This window comes from Anolis sagrei, chromosome 6 (genome assembly GCF_037176765.1).
Source record: "Anolis sagrei isolate rAnoSag1 chromosome 6, rAnoSag1.mat, whole genome shotgun sequence".
Classification (NCBI taxonomy): domain Eukaryota; kingdom Metazoa; phylum Chordata; class Lepidosauria; order Squamata; family Dactyloidae; genus Anolis; species Anolis sagrei.
Window position 1 is genome coordinate 104,917,393 of NC_090026.1, and position 25,957 is coordinate 104,943,349.

The window sequence follows — 25,957 nt, forward strand, 5'->3', positions numbered from 1 at the left end:
AAGTTAATGGAGATGTAAAACAATCAGCATGTTTTTTCTTCTTCTCTCTTTTAATATATCAGTGAAGAAAGGAAATGTAGCTCGGGGATAGAGTATAAAGTCTGCAGATACAAGGTCTCAGTTCTTGGTTATCTTCTGGTGAGATCAGAAAAACATCTTCCATGAAATGAACAAAAAGATGTTTTTGTTTTTTTTGTCGTGTCAGGAGCGACTTAAGAAACTGCAAGTCGCTTCTGGTGTGAGAGAATTGGCCGTCTGCAAGGATGTTGCCCAAGGGACGCCCGGATGATTTTGATGTTTTATCATCCTTGTGGGAGGGAGGCTTCTCTCATGTCCCCGCGTGAGGAGCTGGAGCTGATCCTCATCCGCCTCTCCCCGGATTTGAACCTGCGACCTGTTGGTCTTCAGTCCTGCCGGCACAGGGGTTTAACCCACTGTGCCACCGGGGCTCCCAAAAAAGATGGTGCTAAGTCATGTCAGCAATACTTGTTTATGGTCTAACTCATCTGATGCTCTTAAGGACATATATGTGGAAGATGGAGCCATGCTTCCTTCATAGGGTTATGCACATGGCACTTTTCATACAATCATAGAATCAAAGTTGGAAGAGATCTCGTGGGTCATCCAGTCCAACCCCCTGCCAAGTAGCAGGAAATCGCATTCAAAGCACCCCCGACAGATGGCCATCCAGCCTATGTTTAAAAGCCTCCAAAGAAGGAGCTGCCACCACACTCCGGGGCAGAGAGTTCCACTGCTGAACAGCTCTTACAGTTAAGAAGTTCTTCCTAATGTTCATGTGGAATCTCCTTTCCTGAAGTTTGAAGCCATTGTTCCATGTCCTAATCTCCAGGGCAGCAGAAAACAAGCTTGCTCCCTCCACCCTATGATTTTCCCTCAAATATTTATACACGGCCCTCATGTTTCCCCTCAGCCTTCTCTTCTCTTTAAGCCACTCCTCATAATGCTTGTTCTCCAGATTCTTGATCATTGTAGTAACCCTCCTCTGAACACATTCTCGCCTGTCAATATCTCCCTTCAATTGTGGTACCCAGAATTGGATACAGAATTCCAGGGGTGGTGTGACCAAGACAAAATAGAGGATTAGCATGACTTCCCTGGATCTAGTCACTATACTCCTATTTATGCAGGTCAAAGCCCCATTAGCTTTTTTAGCTGCCGCATCACATTTATGGTCAAAGCCCCATTAGCTTTTTTAGCTGCCGCATCACATTGTTGGCTTATATTTAATTTGTTGTCCGTCCACGAGGACTCCAAAATCTTTTTCACATATAGCAACTCAAGCACTTCTTGCTCCATTCGTCTATCAACAACAGAACTTGGAAATGCTTCTTGGAAAAACTCACACAAGTCTAGATTTCCAGATGTAACCTTTTAGGCAATGGCCAGCGCACTTACAATTCCACCTTAGAGGATATACTCTCAGATTAGACAAACCTGTATCATTATTGTCATTAAGATGGTGGTTAGCAAACCTTAGTGCCTTAAGGACAAATGTATAGAGAACTATTAGATTCTTTAGGTAGTGAATGGGAGTCTCCTTCCAGTTTCCAAAAGCAATAGGAAATCCCTAAGCACAAACTAAAGCCCATGTCTAGCCTGGAAATGGCCGCACACATTAGCACAACTTTTACCTACAATAAGTATCTGTCTGCTTCTTCTAGATTCAGTTCTAAGGCTTTTAGAAAGCATGTGACAAGTAGATAAGCCTTTCGAAGAAAAGTTAATAGCATTTGCCTCCTTTTTTAACTACTGATTTTTGAGTAGGTAATTTAAAAGTTTTGTATTCAGGTATTAGGGGTGCATGGCTGACTTTCCAATAAAAACAACGTGAAGTAAGTGGGAAAGTACAGCTCAGAAGCTCAAATCAAAACCCGCTGCTTCTAAGTAAAATGGCAAACTTGGTTCTCAATTCCATTTTCTACATATGTCTATTTGTGTCGATTACAATTCCTTGGGATATTGTTCAGAGATATTGTTCAGATTCTGGGAGATTGAGGGAGTCTATAATTCAAAAACATATGTTTCCAAGCTCCGCCAATATACACTTAATAACAAGGGTATTATAGGCCGGCAGACACTCCTCGGACTGACCTCATGTAGCCTTTGTCCTAATTTGAAAACCTCCCTGGAAGCATTCATTGCAGGTCCCAGACCAGTAAGTGGAGAAGAGCGAATGACGGAGATGCACAAAGACAAAATGGGCATCCTCTCTTCTTTTTGGCTCCGATTGTTTCCACTTGGATCAAGCCCCATTCATTGCTGGTATTCAACTCTGGCAAATTACCCCTAAGAGAATCTAGTCCTCAAGAGATGAAGAAGTTGACTGTATTTACAAGAACGAAAATCCAAGCCACTAGAAACAACTGGGCTGCCTGGCTGCCAATATGGTATTCATTCTGCATCTCCGGAAACCAAGCAAGTTCCTTTGCTTCAGTTTACCAATTGAATGCCATTTACAACTGCATATGTATTTTTGTGTATGTGTGTTTCAAAGAACACCCTCACCAAGGAGCAACTAACCAGAAAAAAACAGAGTGATTTCAGAAAATTCTTTCCTCCGCAATCATTTGTAAACGTTTGTACCATCCTACGGCTTTGAAACAGGATACAGGAAGGGCAAAAGGTGGCCTGCTTCTTGCAGGAAGTCGCAAGTGTGAGTCAATCTTCTCAAAACCCTCTTACAAAAACAAAAGCATGGATCATATAAGAAAAGGACTATGTCGGTGTTTGATTTAATGGCAATTGTGTTAGGGGACTAAATTAAAAAACTCCTGCATCCCAGTGGAAAATGATAACCTAAAGCAGCAAAGAGAATCAGGTGTATGTTAGATGTTTTTGGACTGCAGCTCACAAAAACCAACAACAGGAAGTGAGCAATGCTGGGAATTGCAGTTCAATATCATAGAATCATAGAGTTTGAAGAGACCTCGTGGGCCATCCAATCCAACCTCCTGCCAAGAAGCAGGAAAATCGCATTCAAAGCACCCCCAGACAGATGGCCATCCAGCCTCTGTTTAAAAGCCTCCAAAGAAGGAGCCTCCACCACACTCCAGGGCAGAGAGTTCCGCCACTGAACAACTCTCACAGTTAGGAAGTTATTCCTAATGTTCAGGTGGAATCTCCATTCCTGTAGTTTGAAGCTATTGTTCCGCGTCCTAGACTCCAGGGCAGCAGAAAACAAGCCTGCTCCCTCCTCCCTATGACTTCCCCTCACATATTTATACATGGCCATCATGTCTCCTCCCAGCCTTCTTTTCTGCAGGCTAAACATTCCCAGCTCTTTGAGCCACTCCTCATAGTGAAGTGGTTCTCAACCTGTGGATCCCCAGATGTGTTGGTCTTCAATTCCCAGGAATCCTAACAGCTGGTTGGGAGTTCTGGAAGTTGTAGGCCAAAACACCTGGGGACACAGGTTGAGAAGCACTGTCATGGGGCTTGTTCTCCAGAACCTTGATCGTTTTAGTCACCCTTCTCTGGACACCTTCCAGCTTGTCAACATCTCCCTTAAATTGTGGTGCCCAGAATTAGACACAGTGTGATTCCAGGTGTGGTCTGACCAAAGCAGAATAGCAGGGTAGCATCACTTCAAGGGTTTTATGATTCCCAACCTAAATCCAACAGTTAATTTAATAGACCAACAGATACAATGGTAACTTTGTAAGACAACATGAATATACCTTCCATTCAATCAATAGAGGGCTATTCTAGTTAAGACTAATAGTTGGAATCAGACAATGAATGACATTCCAAAATGGTATAGTCTGCATTCCAATAATTATATAGGTTATTATTTCCAACATGATTTTACAATAGAGGCCTTCACAGTGGAGACTCTTAAGCCACACCGTAATGTCTGGAATTGGCATTTTGCAGTTCTGCAGAGGAAAAGGAAAGTAAGATCTTTCCTATCAGCGTATTAGGGCACCAGGGATCTCTGACAGAGGAAGGCAAATATCTCACAAAACTACAGATCCCTGAATCTGACAACAATGAGCCATGACATGACAGTTAATGTGGAGTCAAACAGCTGTAATTCTGCAGTGCAGGCACCACCCTTCTCTCTTAGACTCAAGCAGCAGACTCACTATGAATAGAACAGATTGAAAAAAAAATACTTTTTTCGATTACAACTACTACTGACCATGGCTAGGGAATCTTTTTCAAGCTGTGGAGAAATTGAAGGAGAACTCTTTCCTTAGCCCATTTTTGTATTGCTTTGTTTCCTTTTGTTTGGCAAGTTGCAGATTGACTCGTAATTGAGTTTTTATGTTGGAAAGCGAGATAAATATAATAAAATAGTCATTATTCCTATTGGGCTCTTTCTTATCAATTGTTCAATTTTCTTATCTATTTTCAACTACTGATTACTTTCACGGTATTTTAAATTGCTTTCATACTGATTTTTATCTACTTTCAATGTGAAACACTTGGGCGTTCCATGATATCAAATGGTATAGAAATATAAATGGCGTAACACCCTTAAGAACTGGGATCTAAACCTGGGTCCATGCATGGGCTTTCTGTGACCTGGTACAAAGATGATTTCCCCCTTTCTTTCCTGCTACTTATAATTGCATGTGTCATGGTAAATTTTAAGGTAAAAATAATATTTTACGTATTCATTCTATGTGAAGGATAACAATGTTCAATCCAGCAAAATAAACTGTATGTAAACATTTATCTGCATATCTTTGGGATTTATTGTTTTCTGCAATTGTGCAATCAGATCAATGAATCTAAAAAGGTCCGGCGTTAGCACAGTAAGTTAATCATCAGCTGCAGCTACAGAAAATTTTGCCAACTGCAAGGTTCACAGTTTGAAGCCGGGTCAGGGTGAGCTCCTGACCTTCAGCCCAGCTCCATAACCACTTAGAGGACTGAAAACAGCAATGTGAGTAGATAAATAGGAACTGCATTAAAGCGGTGAGGTATTTTAGACAGGAAAAGTTACAAACAAAGAAAGTTCTTTGGCAAGGAAATGGAGTGACAGCACCCTCTTGTGGCCAGAACTGAGCACAGCTTCCAAAGATGTCAAAAAGATGGGAAAAAGCCTATATAATACCTCTATCTGTTGTCTGTCTTGTTATTGTATAGTTGGCATATGAATGTTTACCGTATATGTGTTCTGTGATCCGCCCTGAGTTCCTTTCAGGGAGAGAAGAATGGAACATAAATACTGTAATTAATTAATTAATAATTCTAGAAAGTATTGTCGAAGGCTTTCATGGCCGGAATCACTGGGTTGTTGTAGGTTTTTTCGGGCTATATGGCCATGCTCTAGAGGCATTATCTACTGACGTTTTGCCTGCATCTATGGCAAGCATCCTCAGAGGCCTCTAGAAGATGGCCATATAGCCCGAAAAAAACCTACAATAATTCTAGAAAGATTTTGAACCACTGCTTACAACTCTTCCCAATTAATGCATAGTTGCAAATGTAGGATAGCGAAGAAAGCTGACGGGGGATCAATTAATTTAAAATGCAATGCTGAAGCTGAATTTTTATTAATATCGTGGACCACCAAAAAGAGAAATAAATGGGTCTTAGAGCAAATCTGGCATAATCATTCACTAGAAGTGAAGATGAATAAACCATGGTTCTCATACTGTGAACACAACATGAGATGAGATGACTCACTGGAAAGAGGATGATGATACAGTGTAAGGTATAGGAAAACAATTGCATTACAGATGGATCAGTTCAATCAAGGAGGCCACAGTACTGAGTTTGCAAAATTCGAGCAGGACAGCTGATGAAAGAGGATTTCTCATTCATAACATTTTCCCAAAGTGAAGTCAGCTTGATGGAGAAAAACATCAATAGTCATACCAAATACTAGAAAATCAAACCTTGGATAAAAGCACTGGCTGATTTGGGGTCTGATCTGCCTTTTATAAAACGCACAAGTGACCAACTGGTAGGTGTTCTGAAACTTGCACCCAACTGCAAAATCAGGAGAGTAAGTCAGAACTATCCAGCTCAAAACACCCATTGTAAATGACTCTAGACCCATTATGAATAATCACCTCTAACCATTCCAATGAGATGTTATGAATGCACTGAACTCCTAAGTATCTGGGATCAAAAACCTGTGACTACTTACCAAATTTTTGGTCAAACCTCCAAGCAGGCACATGAGTAGTGTGCTTCAAGTTGCTGGTTGTTGGGAGAGGCACTGTGACATAGATGGGCCCATTCACGGGCACAGGAGTCCCGTCGCTTCTGAGTAAGTGAACACTAACTGCAGTGACAGGAGTAAGATCATACCTAGTGTTATTTCCTGTAAGCAAATGAACAACATTTGTGAAAATGCATTAAGATAAAGTCCAAAGTAAGTTCAGAACAGAGACACATCACACAAATAACTACTGTAATCATTTTATAAATATCTTCCTGCTAGCAAAACACAAGACAGACTCGACAGCATTTTGCAAATTCAAAACATGTGGCATCAAGTTACAGTTTATCTCTAGCAAAAAACAAAATTCTACTAGCAAATGTATTTATTTTAAGCTGTCTAAAGTGCACTACTTGTGTCCAATCCAGCTGGCCATGGGTCTATCACACGAAATTATCCTTGATCATGCAGTGATCTCCTGTATTCTACATTAGGATCCCACTTATCAAGCGGTGACCAAATTAAGTACTGATTGTTTAAGTGAGATGAGTTTTCGACAATGTGCTGGATTTTCTATTTGTAATTTTTGTTGTGTTACTATGTTTTTTTTATAGTATATTGTTTAAAATAAGATAATTACTTTTTAACCCCTTTCTTTTATGAATTTTAAACTTTTAAAATCATCATTTGTAGATAAAGATAAAAGTTTCCCCTTGTCAGTAAGTCTAGTCGTGTCTGACTCTGGGGGGTGGTGCTCATCTCAATTTCTAAGCCGAAGAACTGGCGTTGTCCATGGACACCTCCAAGGTCATTTGGCCAGCATGACTGCACGGAGCGCCATTACCTTCCCGCCAAAGCGATACTTATTGGTCTACTCAAATTTGCATGTTTTTGAACTGCTAGGTTGGCAGAAGTTGGGGCTAACAACAGGAGCTCACCCCATCCTGCGGATTCAAACCGCCAACCTTCTGGTCAGCAGGTTCTCCAGCTTGCTGGTTTAACCCGCTGTGCCATACTATAAATCCTGAATTGGGCAAAGGCCAGAAGAGAATTTTTTTAAAAAAAATTCATCAATAACTAATGATTTGCCATGTTGATAATAGAACATGGAATTAGGGTTTAGAGAATTCCTCCAATTCCTTTTTAGAGAAAAGGTTTGAAAGTATCTTTGAATACACAAAAATATTTTTCTAATACTACTTAAGCTAAAAGGGGGAGTGACTTTTTTGTATATGTCAAGTGATTTTCCAGGCAAACACATGCTTTTAAGCTTAACACATGCTTTTAAGAATTACAAAGTTAAAATGTTTACCAGTTCCATTGCCATCATATCCTTGCAAATAAGGAAAACTATCCACCTCCCATAGTGAACTAGCTGAAGTAAGAAATGCCGTGAGATCGCTATAGCTGGTATTCTCGGGCAGTTTCAGAGCTCTCCTTTGAAAATGAACTTTGGGCTGAATCCGTGCACCTAGCAAGAAAAACAGACAGACATGAGATTCTCCTTCCACCTGGAGCAAATGTTTTGTACATGCACGTATCACCCTGGCAGCAAACCATTTTCTCCCCACTGGATTTCATTTATGAAATTTGCAAGAGATGACCAATGCTAATCACTTACGTAATTTATTGGATCTCAGTGGAAGCACATACGGATACAAGACAGCCATGTTTGATAACAATTACAGTGCAAATTTGTACATACTGCTAATCCCTGAAGAGTTTTTTTTTTTGCAAGTATATACAGGACAGCAGCCATAATTTGGCAACAAAGCAAGCAGGGCCATGGAGTTGGATCAATTTTGGTGGAGTCAGAACTGGTAGAGATGTGCTGACTCGAGCTCCAACTTCAAAATAAAAAATTAAAATTTAAAAAGTAAAGGTTTCCCCTGACATTAAGTCTAGTCGTGTCCGATTCTGGGAGGTGGCGCTCATCTCCATTTCTAAGCCAAAGAGCTGGCATTGACCGTAGACATCTCCTAGGTCATGTGGCCCACCGTTACCTTCCCACCAAAGCGGTACCTACTGATCTAACCACATTTGCATGTTTTCAAACTGCTAGGTTGGCAGAAGCTGGGCCTAACCGTGGGAGCTCATCCCGCTCCCCGGATTCAAACCACCAACTTTTTGGGTCAGCAAGTTCAGCAGCTCAGCAGTTTAACCTGCTGAGCCACCAGGGGGACCTAAAATATAACAAATGGTAAATATTTAATGAATAGCCAGCATGCTGTTGTGGTTTAAACATTTGACTTGGCAGACCAAGGTTTGAAACCCCGCTCAGAGATGGAAACCCACTGAGAAACCTTGAAACACTCCCATTCTCAATACAGGATGCAATAATAATGGGTTCACTACATCATCAAAGGATTACACATCTCAAAATTCCCGTCCGACTCAATGACTGCACTATGGCATCATCTGATGCTATAAATGATTTGAATAGAGGTGGGAAACCATGAAACAAAAATATTATTTGACTGTATTGCTTTATGAGATTCATTGCTGTACAGGACAAAATCATCTGGGGGAAATCAGTGGCTCTGACCATCTCTTAGCTTGGATTTTAGATGTCATTAATTTCCAGGACTCTATAAAATGTGTGTGCTAATTGTGTAGTGTGGATAGGCCCAGAGCAAGATTCTGACAAACAATATGATATACCCCTGGCTTCTGAATGGCTCTACATCCAGATCAGCAATAGACTTTACTGGCTTGTGACCTTCACAGTGAAAGAGAGCTGCAGCTCCAGCAAACCAAGACGAGAACTCCTGGTTGGACACCAAGACTCAGAAAACTACCAGCACAGTCAGTGGTTATGTTGGCTCAAAAACTCTGGTAAAGTCCACCTTGAGCAAAGATGGATCTGCCTAAGATTTATATGTTGTTATTCGCTCAGTCACTTCCAACTCTTTGTGACCTCATGGACCAGCCCACACCACAGCTCCCTGTCGGCTGTTGGCACCCTGATCTTCTTCAAGGTCAAGCCAGTCACTTCAAGGATAACATCTTGCCCTTGGCCGGCCACTCTTCCCTTTTCCTTCCATTTTCCTCAGCATCATTATCTTCTCCAAGATTTCCTGTCTTCTCATTATGTGGCCAAAATACTTCATCTTTGTATTGTCGAAGGCTTTTATGGCAGGAATCACTGGGTTTTTGTAGATTTTTTGGGCTGTATGGTCATGTTCTAGAAGCATTCTCTCCTGACCTTTTGCCTGCATCTACGGCAGGCATCCTCAGACCTCAAAACCTCTGAGGATGCCTGTCATAGATGTAGACAAAATGCCAGGAGAGAATGCTTCTAGAACAGTGGTTCTCAACCTGTGGGTCCCCAGGTGTTTTAGCCTAAAACTCGTAGAAATCCCAGCCAGTTTAGCAGCTGTTGGGATTTCTGGGAGTTGAAGGCCAAAAACATCTGGGGAACCCAGGTTTAGAACCACTGTTCTAGAACATGGCCATACAGCCCAAACTACTTCATCTTTGCCTCTAATATCCTTCCCTCCAATTGGGCATTATTTCCTGGAGTCTGGACTGGTTTGATCTTCTTGCAGTCCAAGGCACTCTCAGAATTTTCCTTCAACACTACAGATCAAAAGCCTCAATCCTCCTTCACTTAGCCTTTCTTATTGTCATGTTGCCAGGGCTCTGCTGTTATTCCAGCAGAGGTGAACCAAACTCCCAGTTTGTGCTAAACAATTTAATTGAAACAGCACTTACTTCCTGGCTGTTTTAATAGTCCAAAATATAAAACATAAAGATAGCACTCAACCACAGAATAAGCAAAATCTGACAGCAAACACCGTTGCAGGTTCAAGATAACACTGTAGTCAAAAGGTCCAGTCCAGAGGTCAAACATCAAGATGAAATGAACAAATCCAGGGATCAAGAGTCTATACAGTAGTCAGAAGCCAGTCAGAGATTCAAGGTTCCAGGATTCCAAAGGTTCAGGAGACAGGTCAGGATACCGAAAATCTACAAACCTGGGGGAAAACCAGCAGCATCTACCACCAAGATAAGACAAATACTTTTCTCCCTGAAATTGGTTCCAAGACTAGATTATATCCAGAAACACCAAGCTGCAACCTATCTCTCCCATACCTCCACCCTTAATTGCTTTCACCCATGAGCTCTTACAGATTACTCAACCCTTTAGAACTAAGACTTACATTAATCTTTCCATCACCAACTGCTAGGCCTACCACCACCACCAACCACCACCAACTGCAGAAAATGATATATGACACTTATGGTCCAGCTCTCACATCCATAGGTTACTATTAGGAATACAATTGCTTTAACAATGCAGATCTTTGTTGCCGTGTGATAAGAACTATTTTATCGAGATTGGTCATTGCTCTCCTCCCAAGAAGAATTATATGACGGCGAAGAAATCATAGCCTGAATGCTAAGGTGCCACTGAGTTCCTGCTTGTATGTGTTCAATGAAGAGTAACCACTCCAAACTGGCAAGAGTAACTTGGATAGATTTGTGCTGCAAAGATTCAAGCAACTCGCCTGTCCTATCACACACAAAGAAATCTTCAACTGAAAATCCTCTGTGGGGCAAGTCACTCCAACGATTCAGCTCTCAAACAACAACGACGAACTTTTGTTCAAAACCACTGAAGAGCATTGGAGGCTTGTGAGACTTGGCAAGATCAGAGAGGGCTTCCTGTAGTATTTATCATGGTAGGTCCCATTAGGCGTCTGCTTCTGAAGCCAAAAAGCACTTCTCTACAAATTCATACCATTAACAAAGCTTTGCTGCAAACAAGGCAAGGCTCCATCTGCAAGCTTTTGCGTCACATGCAAATGAAGATTTAAAACAGCTGTTACTGTATTCCCCTGAGCTCTTTTTCCAATATGTGTAGTACCCTTTTAAAAAGAAGCTTTCCGATCAAGGCCAACTCCTTATTATGAATTATGGAATGCAATTCTAGGGTGGCCAATTGATACCTTTTCAAGCTGTTCTTTCAAATAGTTCTCAGCTTGTGTAATCAGTATTAAGTCCATTTATTTATCGTATCAGGAGCGAAGCAAGGGTACAGTTGTAATGGATTTAAAAAACACGAAGTTGGCATCATATTAATTGTCCTTTGACCAGTAGCTGGCCACTTGGATTGCCTCTGGTGTTGCTATAAGAAGATCCTCCATTGTGCATGTGGCAGGGCTCAGACTGCATTGTAATAGGTGGTTTGTGGTTTGCTCTTCTCCACACTCGCCTGTCGTGGACTCCACTTTGTGGCTCCATTTCTGAAGATTGGCTCTGCATCTCGTGGTGCCAGAGCACAGTCTGTTTGGTGCCTTCCAAGTCACCCAGTCTTCTGTGTGCCCAGGAGAGGGAGCCTCTCATCCGATATCAGCTATGGATTGAGGTTCCAGGTTTTAGTCTGCCACTTTTGGACTTTCGCTTGCTGAGGTGTTCCTGCGAGTATCTCTGTAGATCTTAGAAAACTATTTCTTAAATTTAAGGTGTTGGCATGTTGACTGATATCTGAACAGGAGATGGGCAGGGGATGTCACTGCATTGCTCCTTTCATTATGGGCTGCTACTTCCCGGAGGATGTCAGGTGGTGCGATACCAGCTAAACAGTGTAATTTCTCCAGTGTGTAGGGAACAGACATTCTGTGATAATGTGGCATGTCTCATTAAGAGCCACATCTACTGTTTTAGCGTGGTGAGATGTGTTCCACACTGGGCATGTGTACTCAGCAGCAGAGTAGCAAAGCATAAGGGCAGATATCTTCACTGCATCTGGTTGTGATCCCCAGGTTGTGCCTGTCAGCTTTTGTAGGATATAATTTCCAGCACCCACTTTTGGTTTGATATTGTCACATCAGCACTTTTAATTCTGTACCCATTACTCTGGCCCGGCCCAGTTTTATTGTGTCTTGGTGTATTGTTTATTGCTGTTGTTTAATATTGCTTTCATTGTTTTTAATTTGCTTTAGGTTTTGTATTGTTATGTTGTGTTTTGAGGCCTTGGCCTTTGTAAGCCACATCGAGTCCTTCGGGAGATGCTAGCGAGGTACAAATAAAATTAATAATAATAATAATAATAATAATAATAATAATAATAAAGCAGTGCTTCTTGTAGGTCAGAGCATGGTCCAGGGTAATTCCCAGGTATTTGGGTGTGCTGCAATGCACCAGTGGGATTATTCCCAGGTAATTCTCAGAACTTGAGATGCTTCTCTGTTCTTAAAATGAAAAGCACATGTTGTGTTTTAGATGGATTAGGAATCAGCTGGTTTTCCCTGTAATAGGCAGTAAGAGCACCTAAAGGTTCAGAGAGGTTCTGTTCAACCATCTCAAAGCTCCCTGCTTAAGTGGTGATGGCACAATCGTCAGTCATATTAAGTCCATAAGAGTAGGGCACCTTGCTTAATATAAAACAAGGACTTAACACCTTATTCACCTGGTACAGAATCAGGATTAAATACCTACTTTTGAGAAAAAACTTTACTTCCACCAGCTTCCAGTCACTTAGAATTATTAATCATGGGTGCATCTACACTGCAGAATTAATGCAGCTTGACACTACTTTACCTGTCATTGCTCCAGTCCATGCTAAGTAATCACGGGAGCTGTAGTTTTATAAAGTCATTAGCCTTCTCTGCTAAAGAATGCTGGTGTTTCACCAAATAACCCCCACAATTCCAGTGGATTCATCTCTAGGAAAGCAGTTCTCCTAAAACAGTGGCTCTCAACCTGTGGGTTCCCAGATGTTTTTGCCGTCAACTCCCAGAAATCCTAACAGCTGGTAAAATGGCTGGGATTTCTGGGAGTTGTAGGCCAAAACACCTGGGGATTCAAAGGTTGAGAAGCAGATTTCCTAAAACAATCCATGCTTTCTTTACAATTCATTCTATTTTAGTTTAGTCCCAAATATTTGGATCCAGTAAACCTGCCTGTAATCTCAACTCATTAGTCATTGGTGTGATTGATTGACTGAATTGGAATTAATGCTAGAAGCACCTGACCTAGAAAATGAACAATAGTTTCCTACACAGTTTGCACTTCTGGTCAATCCTGACAACACTCCTGGAAATATCAGTTTGCAAAACTTGAGCCAAGCTAACACTTTACCTTTAAAGCAAATGACAAGAACATGTTGAAATAATTACCACAGCCTTTTGAAACAAAATGTGAGTGAAAACAAGTTGATAGCAGCTAGACTAATATATCTGTCCAAAAGGAAAGGATTCATGTTTAGCTTGTTCCTAACCCTAAATTGAAAACACCAATTTTACAAATAAACGATAGTAACTAACTATCCAGAAGTTTGCATACCTCCCAAGCATTCATACAGGATGTATGGCAGTACTGCCTCTGCTCAAATGAGCAGAGTGAACAGGTTTGCATATGGGTAAGTACGCTCCTTTGCATATGGGTGAATTTGCATAGTCCCCACAAATGCAGCAAAAAATATAGAAGAGCGCTGTCTAAACCAGAGGTTCTCAACCTTTGGTCCTCCAAGTGTTTGGACTTCAACTTCCAGAAATCCCAGTAATCTGATCAACTGTTAGGAATTTTGGGAGCTGGAGTCCAAAACACCTGGAGGACCAAAGGTTGGGAATCACTGGGACAATCTAGGACCCATTGATACTGCCATATAATGCAGTTTGACACTGCAATATATGATCAGTGTGGACTTATACACTAATCTGCATTATATGAGTCTACACTGACCATATAATGTATTATATTGCAGTGTAGATGGACCTTGTTGTTGTCTTTTTTTGACTTATGGTGACGCTAAGGCAAACATATCACTGGATTCTCTTGGCAAGATTTGTTCAGAAGGAGGGTTACCTTTGTTTTTTGTTTGAGGCTGAGAGAGTGTGGCTTGCCTAGGATCACCCAGTTTTTTTCATGTCAGGAGTGACTTGAGAATTGGCTATCTGCAAGGATGTTGCCCAGGGGACACCCGGATGTTTTACCATCCTATGGGAGGCTTCTCTCATGTTCTCACATGGGAAACTGGAGCTGACAGACAGGAGCTCACCCCACTCCTTGGATTTGAACTGCCGACCTTTAGGTCAGCAGTCCTGCCAGCACAAGGGTTTCTATGGCTGAGCAGGGATTCAAATCCTCGTTTACAGAGCCACAGTCCAATGTTCAAACCACTACACCACACTGGCTCAGGACATTTCGTTACCAGCCCTTTACATTCTCTGCTGCTGGTAGTCAGTTCACACTGTGAAGCATAAATACTATTTAGGCTACTTTGATACATAATGCCTTATAACAATGTGTGGAAAGTAGCTTCAGAGTATGACAGCATTACAAACATAACATGGATATCATGGCATTCTACCCCCAAGGAATTAAGAAACCGAAGCATCACTATAAGTTGCTTGTAAGAACTCCAACCTCTGGAAGGTAGGACCATTATCATACCTTCACTCCTAGTAGATAATTCATAAATGGCATGGGCAAACAATAATATTCTTATGTTTGGACCACGACAGTCCAAATGGCACCATCTACAGTCAAATACACTACTTTGGAACATTAATCCAACTAATGATGTAACAGGCAAAGTGCTGGTTTTGGATGGAGAACATGCCAATGAATTGGTACAATGGCCTAAATGGAATTGTTAGTCCTAAACTACAGCAGACTTACCAAATTAATGAGAATCTTGGTATATGAATTCCACAGATTCAATATGTTTGGATTTAGACTAATCACTACACTTTCCTTATCACACATAGACAATTCAAATTCTTAAAAAAATCAGTTCCAGTTGATTTGTTACACGAGGGATGGATATAAATAATCACAGCAACACAAAGAAGGACATTTTACACCTGAACGTCGACATACCTTGAAATCCTGAGACTATTTGTACAACATCTTCGTACACCATTAGAGTAGCTGAACGTTCAGGCAGAAGACCCAGGCTCAGAGAAGAGAACACTGTAGAAGGAAAGTTGGTTAAGTGGGAAGTATTTTCCAAGAACAAGAAAAGCAAAGTTTCCTAACACAAATATTTAAGGTGATACAGGCATAATCAAAGTAGTGTGCCTACGAAAAATGTCACATGCATTGGTTTCAGCAGTTTATGTGCCAAAGTGTCTACCTATATATATTTGTATGTATCTTAAGATGTCAATAATGAAGACATCCTGAAATGGGGAGGGGGAAAAATAAGGAAGAACTAATACCCAGCTGGAGAAATTGTGGCAGAATCCATACACCTCTTGACACACCTTCGTGGCCCCCCGAGCCCCCCCTCCACTATGTTCCACATTTTAGTATTTCTTTTGAAAGGGAAAGCTGCCTATCAATATCTTCCAATTAGAAAACACAGAACTCTTATTATGTCAAGGTGGTTGGGTGTAGAAAAAGTAAACAAGTAGAAAAACATTTTCCACAAATAAAGAATGCTGTTGCCAGTTTGGAAAAGAACCAGCTCCACTTTAGGATGGCTAGTCAATTTAGACCAAATTCAGTCAAAACTCTCCCCTGTCCAACAAATATAGCTGGAGAGTGAACTCTCATTTGTTCACATGTAACTTTGAAACCAAAATCCCTCTTGTTTACACATTGGTGCAATTGTCTGAAAAGGGCATAGAAAATTCTGCCTTGCCTCCCATATTGGGAGAAAGATGGGATAGTAAATAAATAAACAAAAAAAAATGTGCAAGACAACAGAAACAATACAGATAAAATCTAGGAACCAAAGAGCCAAATAGACAAACAATCTGAATCTGGGAGTTGTAAGCCAAAACATCTGGAGATCCACAGGTTGCAAACCATTGGTATATACGTATAAAACAACAATAAAAATAATGTTTAGACTTGGATCCCATCTCCAAGATAGTCCATTATGCAAATACAGGTCATACAAAATCCAGAAGAAAACCCCGTAGGTAGTACTGGAACCAAAATTTAATGTACACAGTGAACATTTTTAAAGACTTTGGGAACAGCCTTTCAAATTTGAGGATGCAATTAATAGACTTTTCATCACATTCTGTACTAAATTCTAGAGAAGAAAAACTTAGAATTTTCAGAAACAATTTTTTCTGTAGTTTTCTTGAGAAAAGCAAAGGAACTTTATGCTTATCTCACTGATTACGAATCCACACATTTTGTTATTTTTGAAAATTCAGGATTCCCACCCTCCCAATTCAAAACTGGTAAACGCCTGCTAGTATGCAAAACTGTAACCGATATCCCTCATCAGTACTCATTTACACAAGCTTTTTCTCTAGTACAGTTGTAACACATTTAAATTTCCGGAATGCTCTGTTAAGCAGTAATGAATTCACACATAAATCAAAACCTTCTCAAATTACAGCTGTTCCATCATAATAATTTTCTTCCTCATATGCAGTCCCGAACTAAAAGCGCTTATCAAACATAATGTATTACAAGCAGAATGAATTATGGAAGAGGCAGTGCTGAAGGACAGAATTAGAATAATTCCTTCTTTTTCGCACATAATTTTAGCTGGAAAGAAGGGAAGCCAATGCAGATCTTTGAGCTTGAGAAGGAAAAAAATATATTGCAGTGCTTTTCTTCTTAATCACCAAATCAAAGGAACACAGGTAATCAGTGTTTTTTTTAACTTAATGATAATTTGATCCCCTTTTTTGTCAGGTTTTCATGATATTTGTAAAAAATAATAGAAGTCATTAAGCGTTGTACTTTTAAGTTGTTCATACAGAACAAATAAACAAATAACAGTTACGACACAGATAATAAGGCTGCAATTATATATGGCGTTACCAGAGTAAAAAGTTAGGATTGCCTTGTCTCAAAAGTCTGTTTTAAAAATCAAATCCAAATCCCCCTAGTTTACTATTGTGCTGCACATAGTATACTTTTAATATCTTTTAATACCTGTGTTCCTTTGGCTTGTGCACCAGCTACGACCCATACCTCGAGAAGCCTGACTTGGCCACGGTGGTGCATGCCATGGTTACATCCAGATTGGATTACTGCAACACACTTTATGTGGGGCTGCCTTTGAAGACGGCCTGGAAATTGCAACTTGGAAAGGTTAGCAGCCAGGCTGCTAATTTGAGCTAATTATAAGGAGCGGACAACGCCCCTATTAAAGCAGCTCCACTGGCTGCCGATTTTCCAGTCCCAATTCAAAGTGCAGGTCATGAACTATAAAGCCCTAAATGGTTCAGGCCTTGTCACATCTCCCCATATGACCCACCCTGAGGCCTCCCTCCTGCTCCCACCACCGTCACAAACATGGTTAGTGGGGTCAAGGGAGAGGGCCTTCTCGGTGGTGGCCCCCCGACTTTGGGACACCCTCCCAAGGGAGATTAGGCAAGCCCCCCCACTGTCCTCGTTTTGCAGGGATTTGAAAACCTGGATGTTTTAGCTAGCATTTGAGAATGCCTAGTCCCTAGTTATAAATGCCCTGTCTCTAGGTTGCCTGGTCATATTTTATTCTCTGCACTTCATCCAGTATGCTGTTTGCACTATCCCATGCCCGGCCCTTTTTATAGCCTGGGTCACGCCCATTGTTATTACTGGTTATTGGTTTTTGTTGAGCATTGTTTTGCTTGAGTTTCAATGCTGCCGATTTATATTCTAATGTTTTATTTAATTGTGTTTTTATCTGAATTGTTATATTTTACTGTGCTCTTATTTTAATTGTTTTTTTAACTTAATGGATATTTTGTATTTTATCTTGTGGGCATTTTGTCCCATATGTAAGCCACCCCCAAGTCCCTTTGGGGATATAATAGCAGTGTATAAGAATAAAGTTATTATTATTATTATTGTTACACTGTATTGTAGATTTTAACTTGCTCTAACAAAATTAATATATAACTAACAAGATAAAGGGCAAATATGTCTGCATGTTTATGAATGCGGAGTTTGCATGTTTATAAATATGGAAAGTCTGGTCAAAAGACAGCAGACAGAAATCAGATTACAGTCATTTTCCTAAACTTTTGTCTTCCCTCTTGTTGTCTTATATAAGTCAAAACGTTCTGCTCAGTAAATCAGGACATGCATGAGTAGTGTGTAGGTGAATATAGATTTTATTTGAACAAAAAAAGCTATACATGTAAAACATAATTAAATTTACCTTCTAGGTATGCACAAATTAATCTATGACGAATTGCTTCTCAGAAGCCAGAAATTGAAGGCTAAGTGTTTTACAAATTGTGACTTGTCTGAAAGCTCTAAACTATAAGAGGAAGTTGTATTTAAGTACTGAATCCTAGCTCTTCTGTTTGTGTGGAAGTATGCCATTTGTGTATATCCTGGTTCATTAAGGTTAAATTGCATGTTTAGCATGACATTTTTTTGTGTGTGTCAGGAGCGACTTGAGAAACTGCAAGTTGTTTCTGGCGTGAGAGAATTGGCCACCTGCAAGGACGTTGCCCAGGGGACGCCTGGATGTTTTACCATCCTGTGGGAGGCTTCTCTTATGGCCTCACAAGAGAAGCTAGAGCTGACAGATGGGAGCTCACTCCGCTCCCTGGATTCAAACCGTTGACCTTTCGGTCAGTAGTCCTGCCGGCACAGGGGTTTAACACATTGCGCCACTGGGAGCTGCAGCGTGAAATATAAACTGGAATAATATATTAATTAGGCCATTTGTGTGTAACCCTATACCATATCTAGCTCATTCATTCAGATGGACCTAACATACAACTTCAAGCACTATACATATGAAGTCCAGACAGAAATGGCTATCCTGGAGGCGGCTTTCCTTGCAAAGAAGCATGACCAAAAAATCTTGGCAAGGATTTTGCTTAGTATAAAAAGGTCCTTGCTTACAAAAATACATTTCACCCTAGATTAATTTGAGTTTTTTTCTGAAAAACTATGTTTTATTTTGTGTAAGAAGTTTCACAGTGATTTGGAATTTTCTTTAAAGAACGAACTAAGACATAAAATGGAATGTTTTTGCGATTCTGTCTTAAATGTTTATCATGTAGTGATTTTTGATGTGTTTCCACTTCCTTTGAATAACCACACTCTATGGACTGGGTGGAATCCAGACTAAAGTAATTAGTCACACCTAGAATTTAGTGACACAATTTACCATATATATTCATGTAGATGTTGACCTCATAAATCGAGGGCTGGCTTTGTGGGGGGGGGGGGATACTGATTTTGCTATAACTTGTGGTAAATTGAGGGCAAATCTTTTTCCTCTCCTTTTATTAGTGCATAGAGGAAACGTATTTAGAAAGAAGTAATGAGAAGGCGATTTTTTTCATTTGAGGAATTACAATTAGGGTATACATTCACCTTGAAATGTCTACATCTATATAAATACAGGGGGGAAAGGATATCAATGAAGAGTAAGATTGAGAATGTGGCTTGAAAAGAAGAGAGAGAGAAGGAGGAAACCAAGGAAAGCAACCTTTCACTATTAGGAAAAGAAGCACAAGTAGGAAGATCCCATACTACTGTCCCTTCCTTGCCCAAAATGGAGAAAGAAAGGCAACCCTCTGCCTTTCCTCAACTTTCTCTTGAACATCATTCAACAACAATATGGGGGAACCTGAAGAATGTGATGTATCCACCATTTTGGGAATTTGGATTGAAGTGGTGGCCATCTTTAATATTTACTGCATAAGCCTCTCTATGGTGGACATTTCTAATTAGGATGGAGACTCTTTTACAATAAGATCCTATTAAAAATGTCTGCCACTACTCCATTAGACCTCATGTGGTGGTTCGAATACAACCTGAAGAGTTCTTGAGGACTATGTAGTTTAAGTGTTAACGCATTCATAACTATATGATTTTTTTATAACTTCATCAGTAGAGGAAAAATCTAGGCGAGCCAAATTCTTGTTAAACTCACAGGTCGTTATCATAAGAATTTCTCAAGTTCCCAAAGTAACTTCAGTGAAAGATGACAGTTCCTTGCACACTAATTTATCTGAAATAATTTAAATATATGGTTTGAATTAATTTATTCTCAATTCTTAAAAAGTATGTATGTTCACCAGAATTGTTCATTCTTTCTATCTTTCCTTTTATTCTCTCATTTGGCCGTATAGCAGTGGGCGCAAGAGCAAATCAGGGAACCAAATAATGGCTCCCTCTCACTGAAAGTGATGGCAAAATGCCTAATGAACTTGATGGAGAGTGCTCAAACAAGCCTTTCTTTCAGATACACACACTCGCTTCAAGTGCCTCCTCTTTCAAAAATACTTGGATATGTCACAAAACCTAGTTCAGATTTCATTAAGTTGTCCAAACCTCTCCAGATCTAGTTCTTTTCTTTTAAATCAATATTAAAAGGAAAACATCAACTGCAATTATGACTACATTAAAAATGTGATCCAAAGAGAGAAAAGGGGAGAGAAGAAATAATTCTCCCCACCCAACTTTAATTGCACACTTGAGTCCCTCCTGTTCCTTCTACCAAACATTTTATTATGAGTAGACAAAATAGTAATGCCTAGTGTCTAGTATTCCTCAGAAAGAGCCACAGTATCAATCTGGTTCCAGAATTTTCTATGTACAGTAGTCACCTACACAGTGAAACCACGTTATTCAATACGGATTTGATATGGTCAGTGTAGATTGCCCTCACACAAAAAGGTATTTCTGTTGCTGATAAAGAATTCGGAAAATGATGGATTTCTCTAAAGGGGTGATAAATTGTTGAAGCATTCAGACAATGTATAAAATCAATACAGGTTGAGTACATCTCATCCAGAAATCTGGAATGCTCAGAAATCCAAAAATGTCCACATGGGTGGCAGAGACTTTTGCTTTCTGATGTTTCAATGTACACAAAATTTGCTTCATGCACAAAATCACTAATAATATTGCATAGCAAATTTCCCTCAAGCTATGGTGAAAGGTGTATAAGAAATATATGGCCTTGGAATATGAGTTTGGACTGAGTGGTTTTAATAATTGTCTTAATACTGATATGTTTTAAATTCTTATTTTAATGTATATGTTTATTTTATTATATATCTGTTTACGGCACCAAATTACTGCCTATCTGTGAGGCTGCTCTGAGTTTGGGTGGGAAGGGTAGGATACCAATGTACTAAATAAATAAATAAACAAACAAACAAACAATATTTTGAATATACTTAGGTTCCATCTCAAGATTATATCCAAAATCAATCAATCAATCAAAAATACAAAATTAGCCCCAAGCATTTTGGATAAGGGGTACTCAGTCTATATAGAAAACTGTCACCTTAAAGGCCAAATGCAGGGTATTCAATGAATGTGTGAATGAGTGAAAGCTTGCCCTCATCATGAGTCCCTGAAAGTGCCTGCTCTACATCTTGAATGTTTGCCACTTTTGTTCTTTGGAAGCCCTCTGGGGAGAGAGGGCACGTAAAAATAAATTATTATTATTATTATTATTATTATTTGATACATAACAAGATTAGTACACAGCAAACAAGATCACCATGCTGGCTTTTGCATTTGATCACATGTCAGACACATCCCAAGTGCCTAGGACTGTGTGATATAATAATAATAATAATAATAATAATAATAATTATTATTATTATTATTATTATTATCATCTCTGAGGAAGATTTTGGTGTGCATGAGTGAACACTTGACCTTGAGTGGGATTTCTGCAGTATCAGGGTTTCAAACTATGAGCAGATTGTGTGTATGAACAAGATCAGCATCCCTCTTCAGAATGCCCTGCTCAATGGATAAATAATGAACAGGGTCTGGGATGCTGGAGCTGAGGCTGGCAAGGTTGCCCTCATGTTCACTGCAGGCTTCATCTCAGGGGTAGGAAACCTGTAGTCCTTGACGTGATCTCATGTAGATTGGTTTTTGAAATGCTGTGCATGAGATCTGTTTTTGGATCTGCAAGAGTGATCTGTCCCTTCGCTAACACTCCACCAGGTGGGGCAGAGAAAGAAAAAAGCTTGTAAAAACAGAAAGCAAGAGAGGAGGAAAGGTAGCAGAAGGAGAGGGAGGGCTCATATGCTGTTTTTTGTCCAGTCAACTGCTAGCTTCACAACTACCCTAAAACTCAATTGACTTTCAACAATTTACTGCTGCAGGATTTTGGTCCTCAAAAGAAAAAAAGAAATATTTTCCACCCTGAGTATTTAACTCCCCCTTGATTTTTTAACCTTCTATCATCTAAGGTTCTCCTTTGAGCAACTGTGGCTACAGAAGGGAGAACGGTTTACACAAAAGAGAAGGGAGGGAAATATAGGGTTACAGCAGGGCCAGCCACTGAGCCAATAAAAAACCGAGCCTGCAAAGACAGAAAGGTCAGCTTCCTTCTTCTCTTCACGGCTCAATGAATGGAAGCCCCTCAGGAGGAAGAGCGGAAGAGGCTGAGCAGGGTTAAGAAAAGAGTTATCAAGAAGATTCAGGAAATGATGGAGAGGGACTCAAGACAAAAGGTCCTTAATTTGCAACTCCCCAAACCAGAGCAGGACTTGAAAGAAATGGGAGGCCACCAGTTGACCTAAAAGTATCACCCTTTGACCTGTAAGACTTTGGTTTGTGTGGACCCTTGATTATGTTCAGTCTCTATTTAGGTGGCACTCTTCACATGTTCATAAGCCCTGTAACTAATAAAGATTTGAAAGACAAAATGTTGGCATTGCAAAAAGTCTTGTGAAAATGGGCTCTAATCAGGGTATAGGGCAGAGCTGTCCAAATTGTGTGTCGTGACATATTAGTGTGTTGGCTACACTGGGTAGGTGTGTCATGTGAATGTAATGAGAAATGACAAAAATCTTGGAAATGTATATTATCATCTCACAAATCATATATTTAAATATATATATATACAGTAGTGTCTCGCTTATCCAACCTTCGCTTATCCAACATTTTGTATTATCCAACATGGCCCAGGGTAGGAGAATGAAGGAACCCTTGTTTGTTTTGGTGCTAAATTCATAAATACAGTAATTACTACATAACGTTGCCATGAACTGAACTACTTTTTCTGTTAATTTGTTGTACAACATGTTGTACAACAGCTTTCCCTTAATCTCTCCATATTATCCAACATTTTCACTTATCCAACATTCTGCCAGTCCGTTTATGTTGGATAAGTGAGACTCAATTGTAAATGAAAGATTTTAATGAGATATATATTGTGTCCTCATACACTTCATTTTTTCAGTTTGTCTATGTATCAATATCTCTAATAAAGGGTTGATTTCACCACCGGTTTGCTAGTAAAACCGAATTACTGTGTTGCAAAATGATGCATGTTTAAAAAGTGTGTCACCAACATGAAATGTTTGGAAAGCTCCACTATAGGAAGTGGTTTTATTTTTATATTCAACACCTGTTAAACCTCAGGTTATCATAGGCTGGTTGTTCGTAAAACAGTTTTCATATCGCCCACACCTACCCTTTAGAAGTGAAATCTTACCTCAGAACAAAAATAAAGATCTCTTACCAGGCAATCTTATAGGTTTCCACGGTGCAGAATTTGGCACGTAAGCATGCTTAGTCGCAGTAACGATCAGCTGACTGCCCAGCTTATACTGAAACTTGATGAAGGCAGTGCCGTCTGCCCCCGTGGTCCCGGAAGCAATGGGGCTCTGGTTGGTGAAAATCTCAATAAAGGCTTCGGTGACAGGCTGATGGGTGCTGGCATCACTGACATGGACCTTCAGAGTCACTTCTGCAAGAAAAACACCACAGGTCTTGGTTAAGCTCAGTGCCGAGTTTAGGACAAACGAGGCCCTATGCTAGTTAAGTTATGAGGCCCTTTCCTTGGGCCCTGAAGGAAGTAAGTCCAATAGGCCTACACTGCCTGCTTTGTGCCACACTCCTATAGATCATCAACTCTACCATTGGGTTGCTGTAAATTGCATGTTCCAGAATTATTCTCTCCTGACGTTTCACCTGCATCTAAGGATCACACCTCACAATTTCTGAGGATGCCTGCCATAGATGCGGGTGAAATGTCAGGAGAGAATGCTTCTGGAACATGACCATACAGCCTGAAAAACTTACAACAACCCAGTGATTCTGGCCTTGAAAGCCCTCAACAACACAACTCTACCATTATGTCTAGAATCGCTCCAAAACAGAATGCCTTCAAATTTAGAATTGCACCACATAAGCAAAAGCCATCATAAAAAATGATTTTGGCAGGAAGATAGCCCCCCCGGCCAACGGTACCCATGCTTGAGCACACCTGAGCACAGTGGTAAATCTGACACTGGTTAAGCTTCACAGTTGCACACAACACATGCAGTCAACAGAAGAAACCAGGAATAAATCATTTCTCAAAGGTTCAATGTGCCTGGAACATAGACAGTAAGACCCCATCGTCACGGAACCCATATCCACAGTTTCACTTATCCACACCTGGAGAAAAATGGGCTCTCTAAGAATTTGCTAGGTCCTCAGGGTGATTTTATGGTATGCTTCTCCTAAAAGTTACACAGGGTTACATTGGAGGACATAGCAAATAGCTTAAGAGTACACCTATGAAACTATTTTTTCCAAGATCTGGAAAGAAAAAATAAAGAACATGCAATTTTATTTCAGGAAGTGGGGGGATGAAGGTGAAAGCTTTTCTTGCAAACAAGTTACTACAAGAACAAATATTCCTCCAAAAACTTATCAGTCCTCCATATCCAATGCTTTTGTATCCACATATCCGACCATCAATGGCTTGAAAATATTAAAAAAATCCAAAAACAAACCTTGATTTTTCCATTTGATATAAGGGGCACTACTTTTCTATGTCATCATTTATACGGGAAATTGAGTGCCCATACATGTTAGCATCAATGCAGGGTGGGGATGGGGTGGATTATTGGGACTAAATCCCTGTCTACAAGCAAACATTAAATTATTTAGTATACTCCACCTTTCTGACTTCCATGGTAGTTCTCAATATTATATTCTAGTCAGCAGCAAGTGCATCATCTCTCCCATTATTGTTTCCATATATTAAACATTATCTGAGCAATGTTACCGGTAGCCATACCATGGTCTTTGCTATACAGTAAGACCTCGAATCTGTGGAACTGCTCAGGACATGTGAGAATGGATTTTAGTCAAGTTGGGATTTTAGTCAAGTTGTCATCCACAGATATAGTACAACATGCGGGGCAATGGGAGATGTGGACGTTGATGAGCCATCTCTGTTACTGGTTTTTTGGAACAGGGCTGTTGAAAGATTATGCAGTTGGTAAAGCAGCTAGTCCATTTTCCATAAATCTTTGGAAATGACGTGATCACGAGCTTTCCCTTAGCTGAGAAATACAGCCCCCAAGTTTATCCATATGGAAATTTCAAAGAAAATGGAGAACTTGACAGAAGTTCAGAGTTATGGACCTAATGTTTATTGCTTAACAGAATTAGACTGTGTTGGAGGAGGGAGGGCAAAGGTGAGAATGGGATAAATTAGATTTGACAAGACAAGGCCAAGTTCAAAAGGCAAAAGCATGCTATGGAGACTAACAGAAAAAGACTACTCATGACTGCATGACTGCTGGCCAAAACCCTATTTTACAAATGTGGAGGATGTGTCCATGACATGGATATTGTACTTTACATATTTTTCATACTTCTGGAAAGGAGAAGAAATTTCACAGATAAGATATTACTAGCATGAAATTCTAATGTCAATCCAATAGCATCATCCCACCACCTCCATCACTGAGCGTGGGAGAATTCATTCCAGCAATACACATCACCTTATTCTATATACATCGACAAAATGTAGGTTACAGTCAAAAGAGACCCATGGTTTTCTGAGATCGCTATTGCTATTACAACGTATTTTAGTAGTTTCTCCACCAGATTCTCATAATATTAAAAGAACAAATGAATAATTACACCAAAAATGTCTTTTCTGGAGGTGGTGGCAAAGATGCAAGCTTGATG

At 40.0% G+C, this 25,957-nt stretch overlaps 1 protein-coding gene across 3 annotated transcripts in view; it reads right to left on the reverse strand.

Annotated features, from left to right (window-relative positions):
• Positions 1–25,957, reverse strand: part of FAM171A1 (family with sequence similarity 171 member A1) — a 94,495-nt gene that overhangs the window by 17,492 nt on the left and 51,046 nt on the right. Inside the window, exons 2-5 of one of the 3 annotated variants that reach the window (XM_060782329.2) lie at positions 23,508–23,735; positions 14,969–15,061; positions 7,452–7,610; positions 6,125–6,262 (exon numbers count right to left, since the gene is read on the reverse strand). In XM_060782329.2, the coding sequence (XP_060638312.2) occupies positions 6,125–6,262; positions 7,452–7,610; positions 14,969–15,061; positions 23,508–23,735 (618 nt within the window). Of the gene's footprint in view, positions 1–6,124; positions 6,302–7,451; positions 7,611–14,968; positions 15,062–23,480; positions 23,736–25,957 lie in introns of those variants that run through there. The other 2 variants (XM_060782328.2, XM_060782330.2) reach the window with 2 other exon arrangements.